General features: G+C 38.2%; 2 protein-coding genes across 2 annotated transcripts in view; one reads left to right on the plus strand and one right to left on the minus strand.

Moving 5' to 3' along the window:
• LOC307127360 (uncharacterized protein) overlaps positions 1-16,492 on the plus strand; it is an 866,317-nt gene that overhangs the window by 232,985 nt on the left and 616,840 nt on the right. The window lies entirely within an intron of this gene.
• On the minus strand, positions 954-7,956 carry glula (glutamate-ammonia ligase (glutamine synthase) a). Its single transcript, XM_079818518.1, has 7 exons — positions 7,427-7,956; positions 4,988-5,172; positions 4,406-4,567; positions 4,170-4,316; positions 3,961-4,088; positions 3,654-3,853; positions 954-3,566 (listed from the first exon to the last, which is right to left on the minus strand). The coding sequence occupies exons 1-7, from the start codon at positions 7,432-7,434 to the stop codon at positions 3,254-3,256; spliced, it is 1,143 nt and encodes a 380-aa protein (XP_079674644.1). The 5' UTR covers positions 7,435-7,956; the 3' UTR covers positions 954-3,253.

The following is a 16,492-nucleotide window of genomic DNA, read 5'->3' on the forward strand; positions in this document are numbered from 1 at the left end:
TCATATACGTTTATTTACGTCTATTCACTGAAACTCATGCATGCGTAGTTGAAACAGACATACTGAAAAAAACGTGTGACAGCCTTAGATGAGAATGGCGTGATTGCGGTTATATAACCTCCGACCAAAGTGTGCATCAAAGTGGCTGCGCTGCTTGTCAATTGATCACCAATGATGCAGATGAATGTCGGCAGTTGCCATAAACAAAATGATTTCAGAAAAAGTGCATGTTGTGTATTAAAACGACGCATTGGATAATCCAGTTGTTGATACCTAGGTGTAACAAAGGCCATTATTTAGTTGGAGGTTCATTTCACTGCTTTGTTTCCTGTACCTGGTGATTGTTTCTCCCTTCTGATTGCATAACCATGTTTTTTTTTTCCTCTCCCCACTAGAACTGACTCGGTTCAGCCTGAGCATTCCGGTGGTCGCCATGGCAACTGCAGCATCATCCCTCCCCTCCAAGTCCTTGTTGAGTGGCAAGAGTGTGTTATCTAAGGGTCACAAGTGATATTTGGAAAGATACAGAGAATATGAAGAGGATTAAGCAACACTTACTGCTCATTTGCTTATGGTAGTAATATTCTTTCATAGCACGAGCAGCTACATTGTATGCATGCAGCATTGAATATGTTCGTAGATTGAGGAGTTATCATGTTATAAGACAGCAAATAGAGAGATCAATAAGAAATCCCCATCTTCCTCTTCCTAAAACACATTTCTGCCTTCACTGTCTGTTTTTACAAGGCAAGAAGGAAACTGGGTCAGCAGCCTGAAGTGTTTCTCTCTGCATGATTCATGATTCATGCATGCTGTGCTATTATTTGGCCTAGTGAGAAATAATCTCCATTAAGCTTCATTGTTATCAACACCTACAATCATTGATTATGCTCAGATTTATTCATGAGTATATCACTCAAACAGAAATCCATGTGCATTTTTTTTTATTTTTTATAAATTGGCATATCACTCATGTTTTATGATTTATTTATATATTTTACAGAGACAAATTAAATAGGCATATCATTCCGTCATTAATCAAAACCTTGTATATTTTATTGCTCATTTGAGGTCAACATATGCAAAACAAGTGCTGCTTTTATGCTTAGGTTGGAAAAAATAATATGATCACTGTTTTTTCATTCAGTCAGACTGATTGTAATCATTCATCACACAACCTAAATGTATGATATCTTTTTGACTTTATATCAAAGTGTGTAAGTCCTCCACCACTTCCTGAAGATTCATAATGTCAGAACAATTTTGAAAAGTTGATAATACCCTTGGGAAATGCAACAACAGAATGAAAGTTTGACCATGATAATGATTACAGAAATATATTATTCTCATATCTATTTGTTCCAATCTCAAAATGTAATGATAAAATATATGAAAATAAATTACTGAAGATTACCTCATGATTTAGAGAAACTTTCTTTTTAACAGGTTTTTGGAATAAAAAAATTAATTAATGCACACTGCACAGCACTTTTTGCCATTGTTTTAGTGTATTTTAACTTCACACACACACAAAAAAGATTAAATTAATTTAGGATATCAATATAAAACTGCCTGGCAACTTATTTTTCCAAGCGCTGGACAGAAACGCCATTCTATTTTGTGATTGGTCGGCAGTCATTTTTGGGGAGCCAATCACAAGGCGTTATGACTTGTCAGTCTTTCAGGCTTGGGAATGTAGGTAAAAGGTTTCACAACAAACTTGTTAACCCTGCCCCCACCGTGCAGAGAGAGAAGCACAGAAGTAAATATTTTTGTCCCAGGAAAGCTTGGTTGTTCCTGCACTTCATAGAATGAAACAGAGACGCCCCTTTCCATTCCGAGAGTCAACAAATAGCGTGTAACCACACTTTTAGTGAATGTGCAGTGTTGGCCGGCCGGCTTCGTGTTTATGAGAAAAGAAAAAGATAAGTTAATCGATGATGTTGCAAAAGTTTAGCTGCAAACGCTGCAATAGCACAGGAATGCAGTCTTGAATAGTTGTCTGCACAAGAGGTTTCAGAAAGAAAACATTTAATCTCTGCGTTGTCCAGTAAGTCCATTGGATAATTTTGTATGAACTGTCTTGCACACTAGTGATACAAACAGATGAATAGGCTGTCTCTTACAAGACCATACATGTGTTACACAGGCAATCTTTACCCGTGATATAGAATTAAATGTCATTGAAGTTTATGACAGTGTTACACCAAGTTGCAACAAGTGTAGTGCTTGCAAAAAAAGTAAAAAAACTTTTGTTCTTTAAATTCCTTACTTTTGTGTCCTAAAACGTGAATTCTACCAGTATACTGTGCAGATTGATGTTCTCATGCAGATAAAGTTAGTACTGCATTATTGAGAATGAGAGGCAGAGCTCAAGTTCTTGAGTCTTTGTATATAGTGTCTCACCTTGCCCCGCAACTTCAAGAGAATGTCTCTTGTAAAAGCTAAAATAACTCAAGTACACAAGACATGCCCACTGTACAGTTAAAGAGGAAGCACACAAGACAAGTTTGTGGTAAAAATAAATGTTTAAGTCTCTTTTGTTTTTTAGCAACTTCAGGTTTACCAAAACAGGTGCGGTTATGTCATAGTAGTAGACAAAAACAGGATAAAAATCCTTGATGAATCAGGGATTTAACATGACAAATCCACAAGTATATAAAATAAAACAAGACAGTTATTGGACCTCGACTGTGAAGTGTACCGCACAACATAAAACAGTGTACAGTCAAAATGGATACCAAAATTTGCTATTTAATACACTGTCAGTAAGACTTATTTAAACATTACATACTTGAATAACCAAGTCAACATACGCAACAACAACTAGCCATTGGTTTAAAAGAAATTAAAATGTCTAGCCTTGGCAGCCCTAGGTTCTTCTGAGCATCTGACAAGAGTCTCAGTCCATCTTAACTACCAAAAATGTAGGGTCATGGGATCAACGAGCTTTCAACGCTAACATTAAACATCCACTCCCCAAGAAACAATTAAAATGAGGAAGGGAAAAAAATAAAAACAGGGGAAAGACATGCCCTGCAACACTATGTCCCCAGTCAGATCAGGTTAACTTCAGATTTAATCAAAAGTGTTAAGTTGACCAGTCAACTTCAGCGATATTAAAATGCCAGGTTAGAACCACCCTGATAGAAAACAAGATACAGTACTAATTTGGCCATTTAAAAAAAAGAAAAAGAAAAGGGGGTGTAAATGGCAAGAAGGGGAGGGAAGTTTAGTCCAGTAGAAGAGAGATCTAATAGTCCACAGGTTCTTCACCCTCTTCATCAAGCAAACAGGTGCGAATCAGGGCCTCAGTAACTGCATAGGCGTCGCAGTTGGCAGATGGACGGCGGTCCTCAAAGTAGCCCTTCTTCTCTTGTCCCACGGACCGTGGGATCCGGATACTAGCACCACGGTTGGCTACACCTGCTGAGAACTCATGAATGTTGGAGGTTTCATGGTGGCCAGTCAGTCTACGAGCATTGTCCAGGCCTCCCTTTGGATCATAGGCGCGGATGTGGTAGTTGTGCCTCTTTCCAAGCTTCTCAATACACTCCTCAATGCATCTAATTAGAAATAGACAAGATGTAGTCATTTAATATAATATATTAGAAAGCCATCCATTATTTTTGCCACCTATGATTGGTACTTACTTCAGCCCACCATCTTCGCGCATTTCCTTAGTGCTAAAGTTAGTGTGGCAACCAGCGCCATTCCAGTTGCCTGAGATCGGCTTAGGATCAAATGAGGCTACCACACCGAAGTCTTCACAAACTCGGTGCAAGATGAAACGAGCAACCCACAAGTGATCCCCCATGTTGATCCCTTCACAGGGGCCAATCTGGAATTCCCACTGCAAAATAAGAGTCACGTTATAACGGAGCAAGAATTAACAGAAGAATTTAGGTCAATCCAGATAGGTCATCTTTAGATGGCAGAACAGACTGGGACAGGGGTTACCTGGGCTGGCATAACTTCAGCATTGGTTCCACAGATCATCACACCAGCATAGAGGCAGGCTTTGTAATGTGCCTCCACGATATCTCTGCCATAGGCTTTATCTGCACCAACTCCACAGTAATAAGGTCCTGCAGATATCAGTGGAGCACATTAGGGACCAGGCATCTTCAGAACATCATTGATACTGGTCAATTGTGAGCAGTTTTTACCTTGGGGACCAGGGAACCCATTGGAGGGCCAACCAAATGGATGTCCATCTGTACCTAGGATAGTGTACTCTTGTTCCATGCCAAACCAAGGGATCTGATCTCCTACCATTTCCATGATCTTTTTACATGTCAGACGATGGTTGGTTTCTATTTTTAAAGACCAGAATAGCATTAAGTCTTCAAACAAACCCAGTTCAAACGTACACAGATGTAGTCTTATCCGCAAATAAACGTACCAGCAGGCTTCCGGTTGTACTTTAGCACCTCACACAAGACCAATTTGTTGGGGTCTTTGCGGAAAGGATCCCGAAACATGGCAGAAGGGATGAGATACATGTCGCTGTTGGAGCCTTCCGATTGATACGTGCTGGAACCATCAAAGTTCCACTCAGGAAGATCTGAATAACAGAATACAATTAGAATCTATTAAACAGGCATAGTAATAATACATTCCCAAATGTATTCCTGGCATCTACTCACCCACAAGTTGTTCCAAACCTGTATGACTTTCTGCTGAACACAAATGATATTTTGAAGAATGTCGGGATAACCAGACAGTTGATGGGCCCCATTGACTTGCATAGTGTTTTTTTCATACCATGAAAGTCATTCAGACCGGAAACTGTTCGGTTACCAACTTTCGTCAAAATATCCTCTATTTAGGTTCAGCGGAAAAGTCAGTCATACAGGTTTGGAACAACTTGAGGGAGAGTGGATGACAATTTTCATTTTTGGGGTGAACCATCCCTTTAATTCCAAGACTTAAATAGAAATCTATGAATGCACTTTAAACTTAGATGTGGCTTTGGCCATCTTACCTTCAATGCTTTTAGGCTCATAATCCAGTGTCCTGGTCTTGCATCGCAGTCCTTCTCCGGTTCCATCTATCCAGATATACATAGCTTGTACACAGTCTCCCTGAGGCAGTTCCATATACTGCTGTTTTACCACTTTACTCAACTGAGCACTGGCAGACGTCGCCATTTTTATTACTATAAAACACCTAGAGAGGAGGAAAACGCATAGTTCGTCAACAAGAAGTCTCACAAGAATATTGAATATTCTACTTAAACTTGGATAAGCATTAAAGCATATATTCAGCACAAGGATCAATATCTTAAGTAAAAGACCAAGCACAAACAAACAGATGATAATTTAAATCAAACAGTTTCTCAGAATTCAGAATTCTCAGCATTGATTGGATTATAGACCATTTGTTGCCAACCAGGTAATTTAGAAAGATTTTTGCATGTTAAAATGTCAAAGCAGAAAAATAAAAATAAAACATGGCCTATCCTGATTAATTGCAGTATGGTATATGCATTTGTAACGGGCAATCTTTGGTCTCATGGATCTAGAATTTGTTCCCTAGCAAATCATTTAGCTAAGGGCAAAGTGAAGTTTCATTATTTTATATTTTTAGGCTATTTAACTTTACGTTTCTGCTGTCACCTATTAGCGCTCACTTTGTATGTTTGACTGAATTGTTTGCTTTATTTCTTGTATAGATTCTTATACCTTTTACAAATACTTTTATAATGGCTATTATTGATCATACATAAACTTACATTTAACAAAAAGAGACAGGGTTGTGTTTAATGTCATTGCGTTTCATTGTAGACTAAAATATACATACAGAGATAACGGCACCTTCTCCACTTTCAGGTCTTGCTACTCGCTTGTCATTGGTCAGCTGTCAAAAAGACGCTAGACGTAGGGCATTTTTATAGAAAAGTCTCAACTTGAAAAGACGGAGCTGCAGAAAGACAGCGTTGGTGTTTAAAAAAAAAAAAAAAAACCACCACCACCAAAAAAAAAAGAAACATAGCTCAACTTTTGAAAACACGGTTTATGCCATAGGATAATGTAAAACAGACAATGGCAGCTTCAAAAAAAAGACATCAAGTGTAAACACGCTTGCAAATAATGCGACCTTCAAGTGCTATCAGAAATGTTCCACTTCTCAATTCTTAAAGGGATAGTGAAAATGAAAATGAGCCTACCCCATAATTTATTCACCCCCTCAAGCCATCCAAGGTGTAGATGACATTCAGAGTTATAAAAAAAAAATGTCCTGGCTAATCCAAGCTTTATAATGGCAGTGAATGGGAGTCCCCAAAAAAAGTGCATCCATCCATTAAAAGTGATCCACATGGCTCCAGGGGTAAATAAAGGCCTTCTGAAGCAAAGTGTTTTTGTAAGAAAAACATCCATATTTAAAACTTTATAAAGTAAAATATCTAGCTTCAGACAGACCGCCTTCCGTAAAGTGCATCACCTCCTGCAGTTCATAATGCTTACACTATGTCCTACTTCCAATGTCAGTTACGCTTTTTTCGTAAGTTGAATATTCAATTCAAATTTATTTGTATAGCGCTTTACACAATACACATTGTTTCAAAGCAGCTTTACAGAAAGTGTATATGGAAGGCAGTCCGCCAAAAGCTAGATATTTACTTTATAACATGTTAAATATAGATATTTTTCTTACACAACACATCGCTTCAGAATGCCTCTATTAACCCACTGGAGCCGCGTGGATTACTTTTATAATGGATGCATTTCAAATTTTGGGCTGCCATTCACTGCCATTATAAAGTTTGGATTAGCCAGGACATTTAATATAACTCCAATTGTATTCGTTTGAAAGAATAATGTCATATACATAAGTTATAGGATAGCTTGAAGGCGAGTTAATCATAGGGTAATTTTCATTTTTGGGTGAACTATCCCTTTAAATATTAATTTCGAGCTCATAGCATTAATTTTTACCTGAGAGAGCGTTCATGTCCAATTTAAATAGGAAACTAGTTTGCGATCATTCCGATAGCACGTGAAGGCAGCATTCGGTTTAAAAGGGGTTGGGAAAGACTAGACCACGTGCTTTGCTATCTGCACTCGGAATTCTCTTTGCATTCACTCTTGTTCGATCAGTATGGATAACCGCTATCAATATTGATCGTACAAATCAGTAGGTCAGCGTAAAAAGCATAAGTAGCTGCGAGCATTCAACAGTCGACGCTTTCCAGAGCATCCCTGCCTACAACTATAGCAGCCGGTAGCCATGGTTACAGTGCGGCAGTGCGTTACATCATAGATAAACAACTGTGATATCACAAAACAAGTCAATTTTTTGTTTAAAATTAAACTCCCTACCAACAAAAGAATGCAGTTGCATAACCATATTAACGTTCACAAAAGCACATTCGTGCATTGCACACAAATGGCAGCCTAATGAATAATAGAAAGTTACGTACCTGGACATCAACAAAAATTAAAATGTATGATATCGAACTGGCAGGTCCAGTTGACTGATTATTTTGTATTTTGTGTTTGGTGTTCTCTAATTCTCTGCCCAAGTGTTTGTGCTGTCAGCCTGATTTATATGCATGGTCGCAGGATCCCGGCTCGTGTGATTGGTCAGTGGGAAGCGTGATCTGTTTGTTCAAAGGTGATTGAAGGGACGCGCGGCTGCATCATTGGACGCGCTTCCAGCACTGAAGCCACGCCTTCAACTTCGGCGAGGCAGAGGGAACATTTGCGTGGGAATAGTCTTTTGTTGTTGGTCCTTCTCTGTTCTTGATAGAGCGATAAAGAAGTTTGTTCCACCGAAGTAAAGGCACGACATTTCAAGCTGTTTAAGGAGCTTAAGAACATTATGTTCCATACGGCAATTGAATAAACAGAGCAAACCCAGATAAAAGAAGCATTTATGTCAAGAGAAAGCGAGTCTCGTGCTTCACGAGATGTTAAATGCCACCATGCGGTGTAAAATAATATTCAGACTGCATTCCTGTTTTTGGAAACTGCTGGGTTTCCATCATGGTCATAAGTGGAAAAAGCAGACTCGAATTAGGCTATAAACAAACGTCTGAGCAGCAGTTCATTGTATTTACCCTCAACAATAAGCGAGCAGATATGTCGGTTTTGTTTATGTATTTGTTAATTTATTTTCTTGAACAATAACGCCATTCTATCATTCATTCTTGTCTTTTCTAGTGCAAGATGCTGGATATTCATGTGACTCAAAGAACGTATAGTGCATCATACAATATACATTTTGATTTAAATGCAGCCTAAAAGGCATTTATAGCATTTTATTTAAAAAAAAAATCATGAAGAAGTTCCTACTCATAACTATCATTCCCAGTATCAGTGTGCAATGAAGCAATAACTCTGATTGTCTTTCACTCAGAATGCCTCCTTCACTCATAACTATATGATGCAATTACTGTAAAGTCATCAAAAATGATGAGATCAGCATGTCTGAAAGACAGTAAGCCTTAAGAAATGTAAAAGAGCTGAGTAATCTAATTTACACAACAACATATAGACCAGGTGAACTGAAAAGGGCATTTTAATTCAGTTAGTTTTTTAACAACACAATGACACACATAATCCAATCTAGATCAAATTATCAAATTGATCTTACAGTAAATCTCTGTGAGGGACGTTTTAATATCTTTTGAAAGGATTTTATTTAGGAATCATTCCACTTATAGGCTACATATCGTATATGGTGCACAAATAAGTGTATTGATTCAAGGTACAGTGAATGAATGAATGAATTTGCATGGCATTGGTTTTATTTTTTTTATCCAGTCTCTGGTGGTATAGTACCATTGCATAGTATTACAATTCTATAAATCAAATTGATCTAATTCAAAATATGCAATCAAAAATATATATTTAAATAATCACAATAATTATTTTTGTTGTTTGTTGGGACCACCATTCCTACAAATTCCCCTACAGAGTTACTAAAATGAAATATCAGGGGCACAGAAGGACTGTCATTTTCAAAACATTATACAATAATCATATGCAATGTAGGCCCACTTTTCCACGGTCACTATACCACAGGTGTCATGGTGACATTCCCCCTGGTGAGACATGCTGTGCTCATATTGCTCATGCTAAATGAAATCAGTGCAATCAGTTGCCACGTGACTTTATTTTTTATAAATATGCCAAACTTGTTAACCTTATTTTGCTTCTGAAATGAGATTAGCTATGCTGCCTCAATATCTGTTTGTGGCCAAAGTGCTATTACAAAGAAACGCTAGACAGCTGATGCCCAGTATCAGTTCTCCCAAAAGACCAGTGATGACCTGGCATAGAAATTAAACATTGAAAGGCAATGTGCAAAGACAAACCAGGACATTGTTGGTTGTTTTCCTGTGAAGTTGAAGTAGAGGTCAAAACACATGGCTGTTTGAGAGAGAAGAAGCCACCCAAAAAAGTTGAAGGCCACTCTTCATGGCGAACGTATCCCTATGAGTTCTGCTTTATCATCTGTGCTCATGGAAGCAGCTGCAAAAGTTGAACTAGGAATCTGTTTAGCCGAAGAAAATAAATGCCAGGTTGGTTAAACTTAAAATGGCCTACTTTGTCATTTATATAAGCACTGCTTCATAGTTTATTTCATTTAGGCTAATTGTAAATTCTAAGAAACAAACTACCCGCATGAACCAGCGTGCATGCAGGTATTTTGCTTCTCTGATACATTCAAACGCAGATGAATTAGCATTATGCTTTTACAAATGTCTCAAATCCACCTCAAAAAGGTGGACCAGAGATGCTTGTAACATGTATGCAAATGGCTCCCTCTAGTGGGGAAAACATTCCAGTGCTCTTCAAATTATGGTTTATAGTTCATGGAGTCTTACAGTTTGTGCTACTGGCAGGAGTGGAGGATAAGTACCTCAGAATTTTAATGCAACAGATCAACAAATGTATACTATTGTGTGTACTGTATCCTTCAGACTGTGACTGTAAAAAAGGTTAATGTCCTTCTCTTTGTGGCAGTGGAAATTGGATGGCTCCTCCATTGATCAAACCAAGGCAATATTTGAAAGGCCCCAATATACTTTAAGATATTTCTATACAAAGCTGGTTGCTTGCTTAAACTGTCAACATAAAAAAAGATTATATTATATCATATTATAATTATAAGTAATTTAGGTAATCTCAGAAGTTTCAGGAACTGAATGTTCTTCAGAGTTCAACACCAATAAAATGAACATGATTATTTCAATGATTTGTGATTGCAGGATATGGTTTTTGTTGTTGTTGTTGTTGTTGTAATCATGTGTATTATTTTTATTATTAATACTGAATCACAAATAGCAGTTTCTCAGTATAAAGGCTAGTAATTGGAATCAACGGTTCCACAAAAAACCTTTAACATCTATGGAACCTTTCCAATGCACCAAATGTTCTTTATAGTGGAAAAATCTTCTTCAGATTATTAAAAATGTTTATTTTAAGAACTGATCACTTTAGGGCTTTATTGAAGAACCTAAAATTGGTCTTCTGTGGCATTGCTGTGAAAAACCTTCTTTTGGAAACTTTTTTTTTTTTTTTTTTTTTAAATGCATAGAAAAACATAGAAATTCCTATTCCTTTTTAAGAAAGATTTTATTAATTTTTATGACGTTTTCAGGTCTAGAAATCAAAATATACCGGATTTCCAAGATTGTCGGAACCTTCTTTCTTAACTGAAAAAGACGATTGTTGAGTGAACAAATTAAAATACACTCTTCAGAATTTTTTTCTAAACAGTACCAAATTAGGGTTTTTTGGCTTGTAACAACTGCAGAAGGTTCCATGAAGAAAGTGTTATATAGGACCTTAATGGTGTTATAAATAACCTTTTTAATAATAGTTTATTTTCATTACTAGTATATTATTAATGTTAGTATTATTAATATTATTGTTATATTATCTATTAATATTTGTTTTAGTCCTCTATCTGCCTGGTCTTATGTCTTATTGCCTCTATTTGGGTTTTACATAAAAAACAAAACAAAAAACATCATGTTGTGTCAAATAGGTTTACTTTTATCTTTTATTGACATGGCAAATTGTAGGATAAATGACAGTGCTCTAACAACAGTTGTTAACAATTGGCATTGAACAAGATACAGATGTAATGAAGACCAAGTTCCAGTGAAATATGATGTCTTTACCTCCATTATGTGTGGCAGTTTCTCTCTGCAGATGATGAGGTAATGGCATGTCACAGCCTCGAGTTTAGTTTGTCTCTACATTTGATTATGTAAAAACAATTATGCTTAAGGCCAAAATTAGCAAAAATTTACAGTACGTGCTACTGTGTTAAAAGGAAAAACGTGATATAAAGTCATGGGTATGTTTAGGCATAAAGTAATCATTAAAATAAAATAAAAAACCACTAACGATATGGATAATAAATTCAGTAAGAGAAGATGAGTATCCTCAACTGAATAGAGCTGCTCACACTTACGTGTTCTGTTAAAAAGAGAGAGAAAAAAAAACATGAATGGTAGGAAACCAGTTCCAATATTTAAAGTTAACATTTATAGACATTTAACCCATAGACCGTAAAACTGTGGCCTCTTTCACTCGTCCACAAAGCAAAAATGGTTCAGGAATGGTTTGAGGAGCACAACGAGTTTGAGGTGTTGACTTGGCCTCCAAAATTCCCCAGATCTCAATCTAATCGAGCATTTGTGGGATGTGCTGAACAAACAAGTCCGATCCATGGAGGCTCCACCTCGCAACTTACAGGACTTAAATGATCTGCTGCTAACATCTTGGTGCCAGATACCACAGCACACCTACATTTTAAGCAATTTAAGCCTTCTTGTGGAGCCCTTGGAAGTGTGCTGAGGCCCCCTAGTGGAACCCAGCCCTCTGGATGCATGGGGACTACTGTCTTATGGCTTAAAGGTCCCGTTTTTCGTGTTTTTTTGAAGCTTTGATTGTGTTTACAGTGTGCAATATAACATGTGTTCATGTTTCGCGTGTAAAAAAACACAGTATTTTTCACACAATTTACTTATCTGTATACCGCTGTTTTCACTGTCCTCAAAACGGCCTGAGAATTTCCTCGTTCTATGAAGTCCCTCCTTCAGAAACACGTAACGAGTTCTGATTGTGCCAGCGGTTCCCGTGTTGTGATTCGACAGCAGCTTAGCGCACGTTGCCCGGAAAAGTCACGCCTCTTACCATAACGGAGATGCATGCGCTCAATGATCTCTAAGTACAGCGTCCCTGGGAAAGCCAAACAAAGGTGATTTGACTCCGGGATGAAAATAACAGCGTCTAGACGACATGGCGACAAACACACTATACAAACGCAACAATTCCTCTTCTCCACGCGGGAGCAACAAGACCACGCCCCCTTTTTTGTGCATTCTTGTGGGCGGAGGTTAGTCAACAAACTGTTCTACTAACGTAATTAAAGCAGAATGTACAGGGATGTAGTCCAAACCGGCCATTCGCTGTAGGCTTTGAAAGGGAACTTGTTAAATAAAATATCTCGCTTGGCATTGAACTTTGAGCTTTATAATTTTACAGGTATTATTTATGCTCTAACAGCAACATTACACACTAACTAAAGTTTGAAAAATGGGATCACGAAGAACAGGACCTTTAATAATAAACATGATGACAACAACAACCTTATCCTGCACTTACTGGTGTGAACTCTGAAGAACATTCAGTTCCTGAAACTTCTGGGATTACCTAAATTACCTGTTTTATGGCTTGTTTCCACTGAGCGGTATAGTACAGTACGATTTGGGACGGTAAACCCTGATCCGCCTCCAACAGTACCCTTACTTGATAGGCGTGGTGTAGGGAAAGTAGCGATCACGCTCTGCAGTGAGCTCCACCCTTTAGGTACCGGACTACTGTGCTAGGTACCCCAACGCAAGGGTCCCAAAAAAGTGGTACAGTACGGTTCGGTATTTTGGTACCATTCACAAGTTCTGACAATCGAGTGGATAGATAATGTTAGACAAACTTAACATCATGGGTCAAAAGCAAGCTAATTCCCATGATCCTGTCCCTTTACAATAACACCCTTCAGTGAGGGCCTCTTCTCCTCGATTCTTAAAGATGAGTTTTTTATGGTCCGCTAACTGCAGAGTGTCTGGTCGTCAAATCTGTACAGAACTCTTGGGGCGCAGGTGTGCCATCATTACATCACATTCTTTTGATTATATCAAGGGGGTAACATTTATATTGTTAATGATAATGGCACCACATTATCATTTTATTACTGTAGTTAAATTAGGCTAACTTTATTCAGAAGAACATTCTGGATGTTCCTGCTGCTTTGTTGTTTTATTTCATGGATGTTACTCTCTAGTGCTGGGCATCCAGGCCTTGTTATCTCTATTTACAGCATATTTCTGGATCGTAACTTGCCCATAAACCGCACATATCTCCCAGCAGATGTTTGGCGGACGAGTTTGGAGAGTGTAAAAATGTAATGGACACAGATGTGTTCGTGTGAGACATATTGAGCAGTTTGTATCAAGCAAGAACATTTTATGGTATTTACTTGTGTATGCTATAATATGCAGATGTTGTGTGGGTACCTTGTTTTATACCCAAGTTTTCAAAGACAAAAAAGTTATGAAAAGTATATAGATTTGTAGGTTTTACGTTTTGTCTAAACAACAAAGACATGTTTCATTTCTTGAAGATATATTTGCCTACCCCAATCCTGAAACAACTTAAATACGTCAATGTCAATCTTTTTCATATACAGCCTTTGTAGAATGTGGTATAAAACAAAACACTGAAAGACAATTGAAAGTCATTGCAACCTGATAAAACTTTATGGGTACTTCTCAATATCCCTCCTCGTTTCCTCGCTCCTCTGTCCTCCATCCTATGACCCGGAAACCGACCGCCATCTTTCAGCCATCTTGTAGGACATCTCAACTCTTGCACCGCGAGGAGGCGAGGATCGAGGAGTGAGGAGGCTTCCTGAGGAGTCATGAGCGAGGATACACAGGTGTATCCTTTGCGGAAGTGTTTTATCGAGTAAACGTGACGCACATATAAATTATCCTCCCCCTTCACATCTTGCCACAGTTTATTGGGGCCCGAGCACGGATGGTGTGAGGACCCTATTGGAATTGCTCAGCCTTTTATTATTCCTCTCCCAAATGAATTGCATTTTTGAGGGCCTAAACATGCGCGAAAACTCATGAAACTTTGCACACGTGCCAGAAGGGGTGAAAATTTAAGTCTGATATTGGTTTCAGAATTAGGCGTGGCAAAATGGCTCGATAGCGCCACCTACAAAATTTCAATTAAGCGCAGTTCAAGCTACGTTTCACGTATGAGTATGAAATTCGGTAGACACATGTAAAAGCCCCATACTTACAAAAAAGACCCTGGGTGCAAAATCTGAAAACCCAACAAGAAGTGAGATATTTTGAATTTTCTCGTTCAGTTTCTTGTTTCTCGTCAATCAGACGTTGTACTTTCATTGCGAAGATCTTGAGATTTCCCTGAAGGGCGTGTCCAAATTTTGTTGTTTCAGGCAAACAATGTCCGATCTGCCCCAAACTTCACGTTTGATAAGAGTCCTGACCTAAAGACATCTACATGCCAATATTCAGTTATAGTCATAGCGCCACATACTGGCAACAGGAAATGCCTTGTTTTACATTGTGATTAACTCCTCATTGAGATTTAACCAGAACAACATAATATTTGGTCAGTCTAATCTTAAGGCCTTAGCGATGTTGAATTTTTGCTGAAGGGTGTGTCCGTGGAGGCCTGACAAAGTCTGATGTTTCGCCATGATTGTAAGTCAGGCATAAAATGTCCGACCTTCCCCAAACTTCATATGTTTGACAAGAGTCCTGGCCTGAAGACATCTACATATGAGTTTCAGAATTAGGGATGGAAAAATGGCTTGACAGTGCTACCTACAACATTTCAACAAAGTGTCCCTCCCGCTACGTTTCACGTACAGGTATGATATTCGGTACACACCTGTAACAGCCCAATACCCACAAAAAAGTCTCCTGGTACAAAATCTGAAAACCAACAGGAAGTGAGATATTTAGAATTTTCTTTGCAAAATTGTTGCAAATTTTGCCATTTCCAAACATTGTACTTAAACGAACTCCTAGAGATTTAATCAGATCAACATCATATTTGCACAGTCTAATCTAAAGGCCTTAGTTAAATTGTGAAGATCTTGAGTTTTCCCTGAAGGGCATGTCCGTGGCGGCCTCACAAAGTTTGATGTTTCGCCATGAAACAGGAAGTTGTTGGACATACAATTTCCGATCTGCCTCAAACTTCAGATGTTTTATTAGAGTCCTGTCCTGAAGACATCTATATGCCAATATTCAGTTACAGTTATAGCGCCACCTGCGGGCAACAGGAAAGACCATTTTTACACTGTAATTAACTCCTCATTGAGATTTAACCAGAACAACATCATATTTGGTCAGTCTAATCTTAAGGCCTTGGTGATGTTAAATTGTGAAGATCTTGAGTTTTCGCTGAAGGGCGTGTCCATGGCAGCCTGACAAAATCTGATCTTTCACCATGACACAAGAAGCTTTTGTAAGTCAGGCATACAATGTCCGCTCTGCCCCAAACTTCAAACCTGTGGGCAACAGGAAATGGCATGCTTTACACTGTGATTAACTCCCAGAAACTCATTTAAATATGTCATGAAGTACCAAACATGCTAGAAACACATTAACTCATGCAACACTTGGCTAAGTGCTAATGTATGCGATTAACACAACAGCACAGGAAGTTGTTGTAACTCAGGCCTACAATGTCCGATCTTCCCTAAACTTCACATGTTAGATAATAGTCCTGACCTGAAGATATCTACACTGCAATATTCAGTTATTGTCAAAGCGCCACCTGCTGGCAGAAGGAAGTGTGGCACATCAAAATGACTTTGCTGTATTTCTACTATATTTACTTGCTTAAATGCATCTCACTATTCAGTGGCCCCAGGTGCGAGGGCCCTTTCATCGCTGCTTGCAGCTTTAATTAATTATTATGTCTACATGTAAAAGTCATAAATGTATGTCAAATAGCAACAACTGTAGGACAGTTGCAGAATTATATCAAAGAAATTTAAACAAACTGTAACACTATACAACAAATAAAAAGCAGTTAATAACTGGGAATAATTCATTGTTAATAATAACTGGTAATATAAAAAAATGAAGGATACGGACAAATGTGGTATTTAGCGGAGGTTGAAACTATTACAATATAAATGATTATCTCTAATGTTCAAGCTAAATCCATCGCTGTAGAGTCATCATTGATTGCCGACACTTTGTAGTGACGCTAAAGGGAGTGAGGATATATCATATCACTTGATTCAATTCCTCAGTCCTCGCGTCTTTTCCTTGCGTCCTTCCTTCGCATCCTGAAGGGGTGGAGCTAAGACGTAAGGAAAGGAAGCAAGGAAAAGAAGCGAGGAAAGGAAACGAGGATGCACAAATAAGAATTGAGAAGCACCCTTTATGTCACGGTTGGTTTTGTTTCACGTT

Source organism: Gobio gobio, assembly GCF_949357685.1.
Source record: "Gobio gobio genome assembly, chromosome: 6".
Classification (NCBI taxonomy): domain Eukaryota; kingdom Metazoa; phylum Chordata; class Actinopteri; order Cypriniformes; family Gobionidae; genus Gobio; species Gobio gobio.

What these genes read in the sequence shown, in the direction of transcription:
- glula (XM_079818518.1), bottom strand. An exon ending in TGAGCCTAAAAGCATTGAAG is followed by an intron (nt 4,568 to 4,987) that starts GTAAGATGGCCA and finishes TCTGTTATTCAG; the next exon opens with ATCTTCCTGAGTGGAACTTT. An exon ending in TGGGTTCCCTGGTCCCCAAG is followed by an intron (nt 4,089 to 4,169) that starts GTAAAAACTGCT and finishes TGATATCTGCAG; the next exon opens with GACCTTATTACTGTGGAGTT.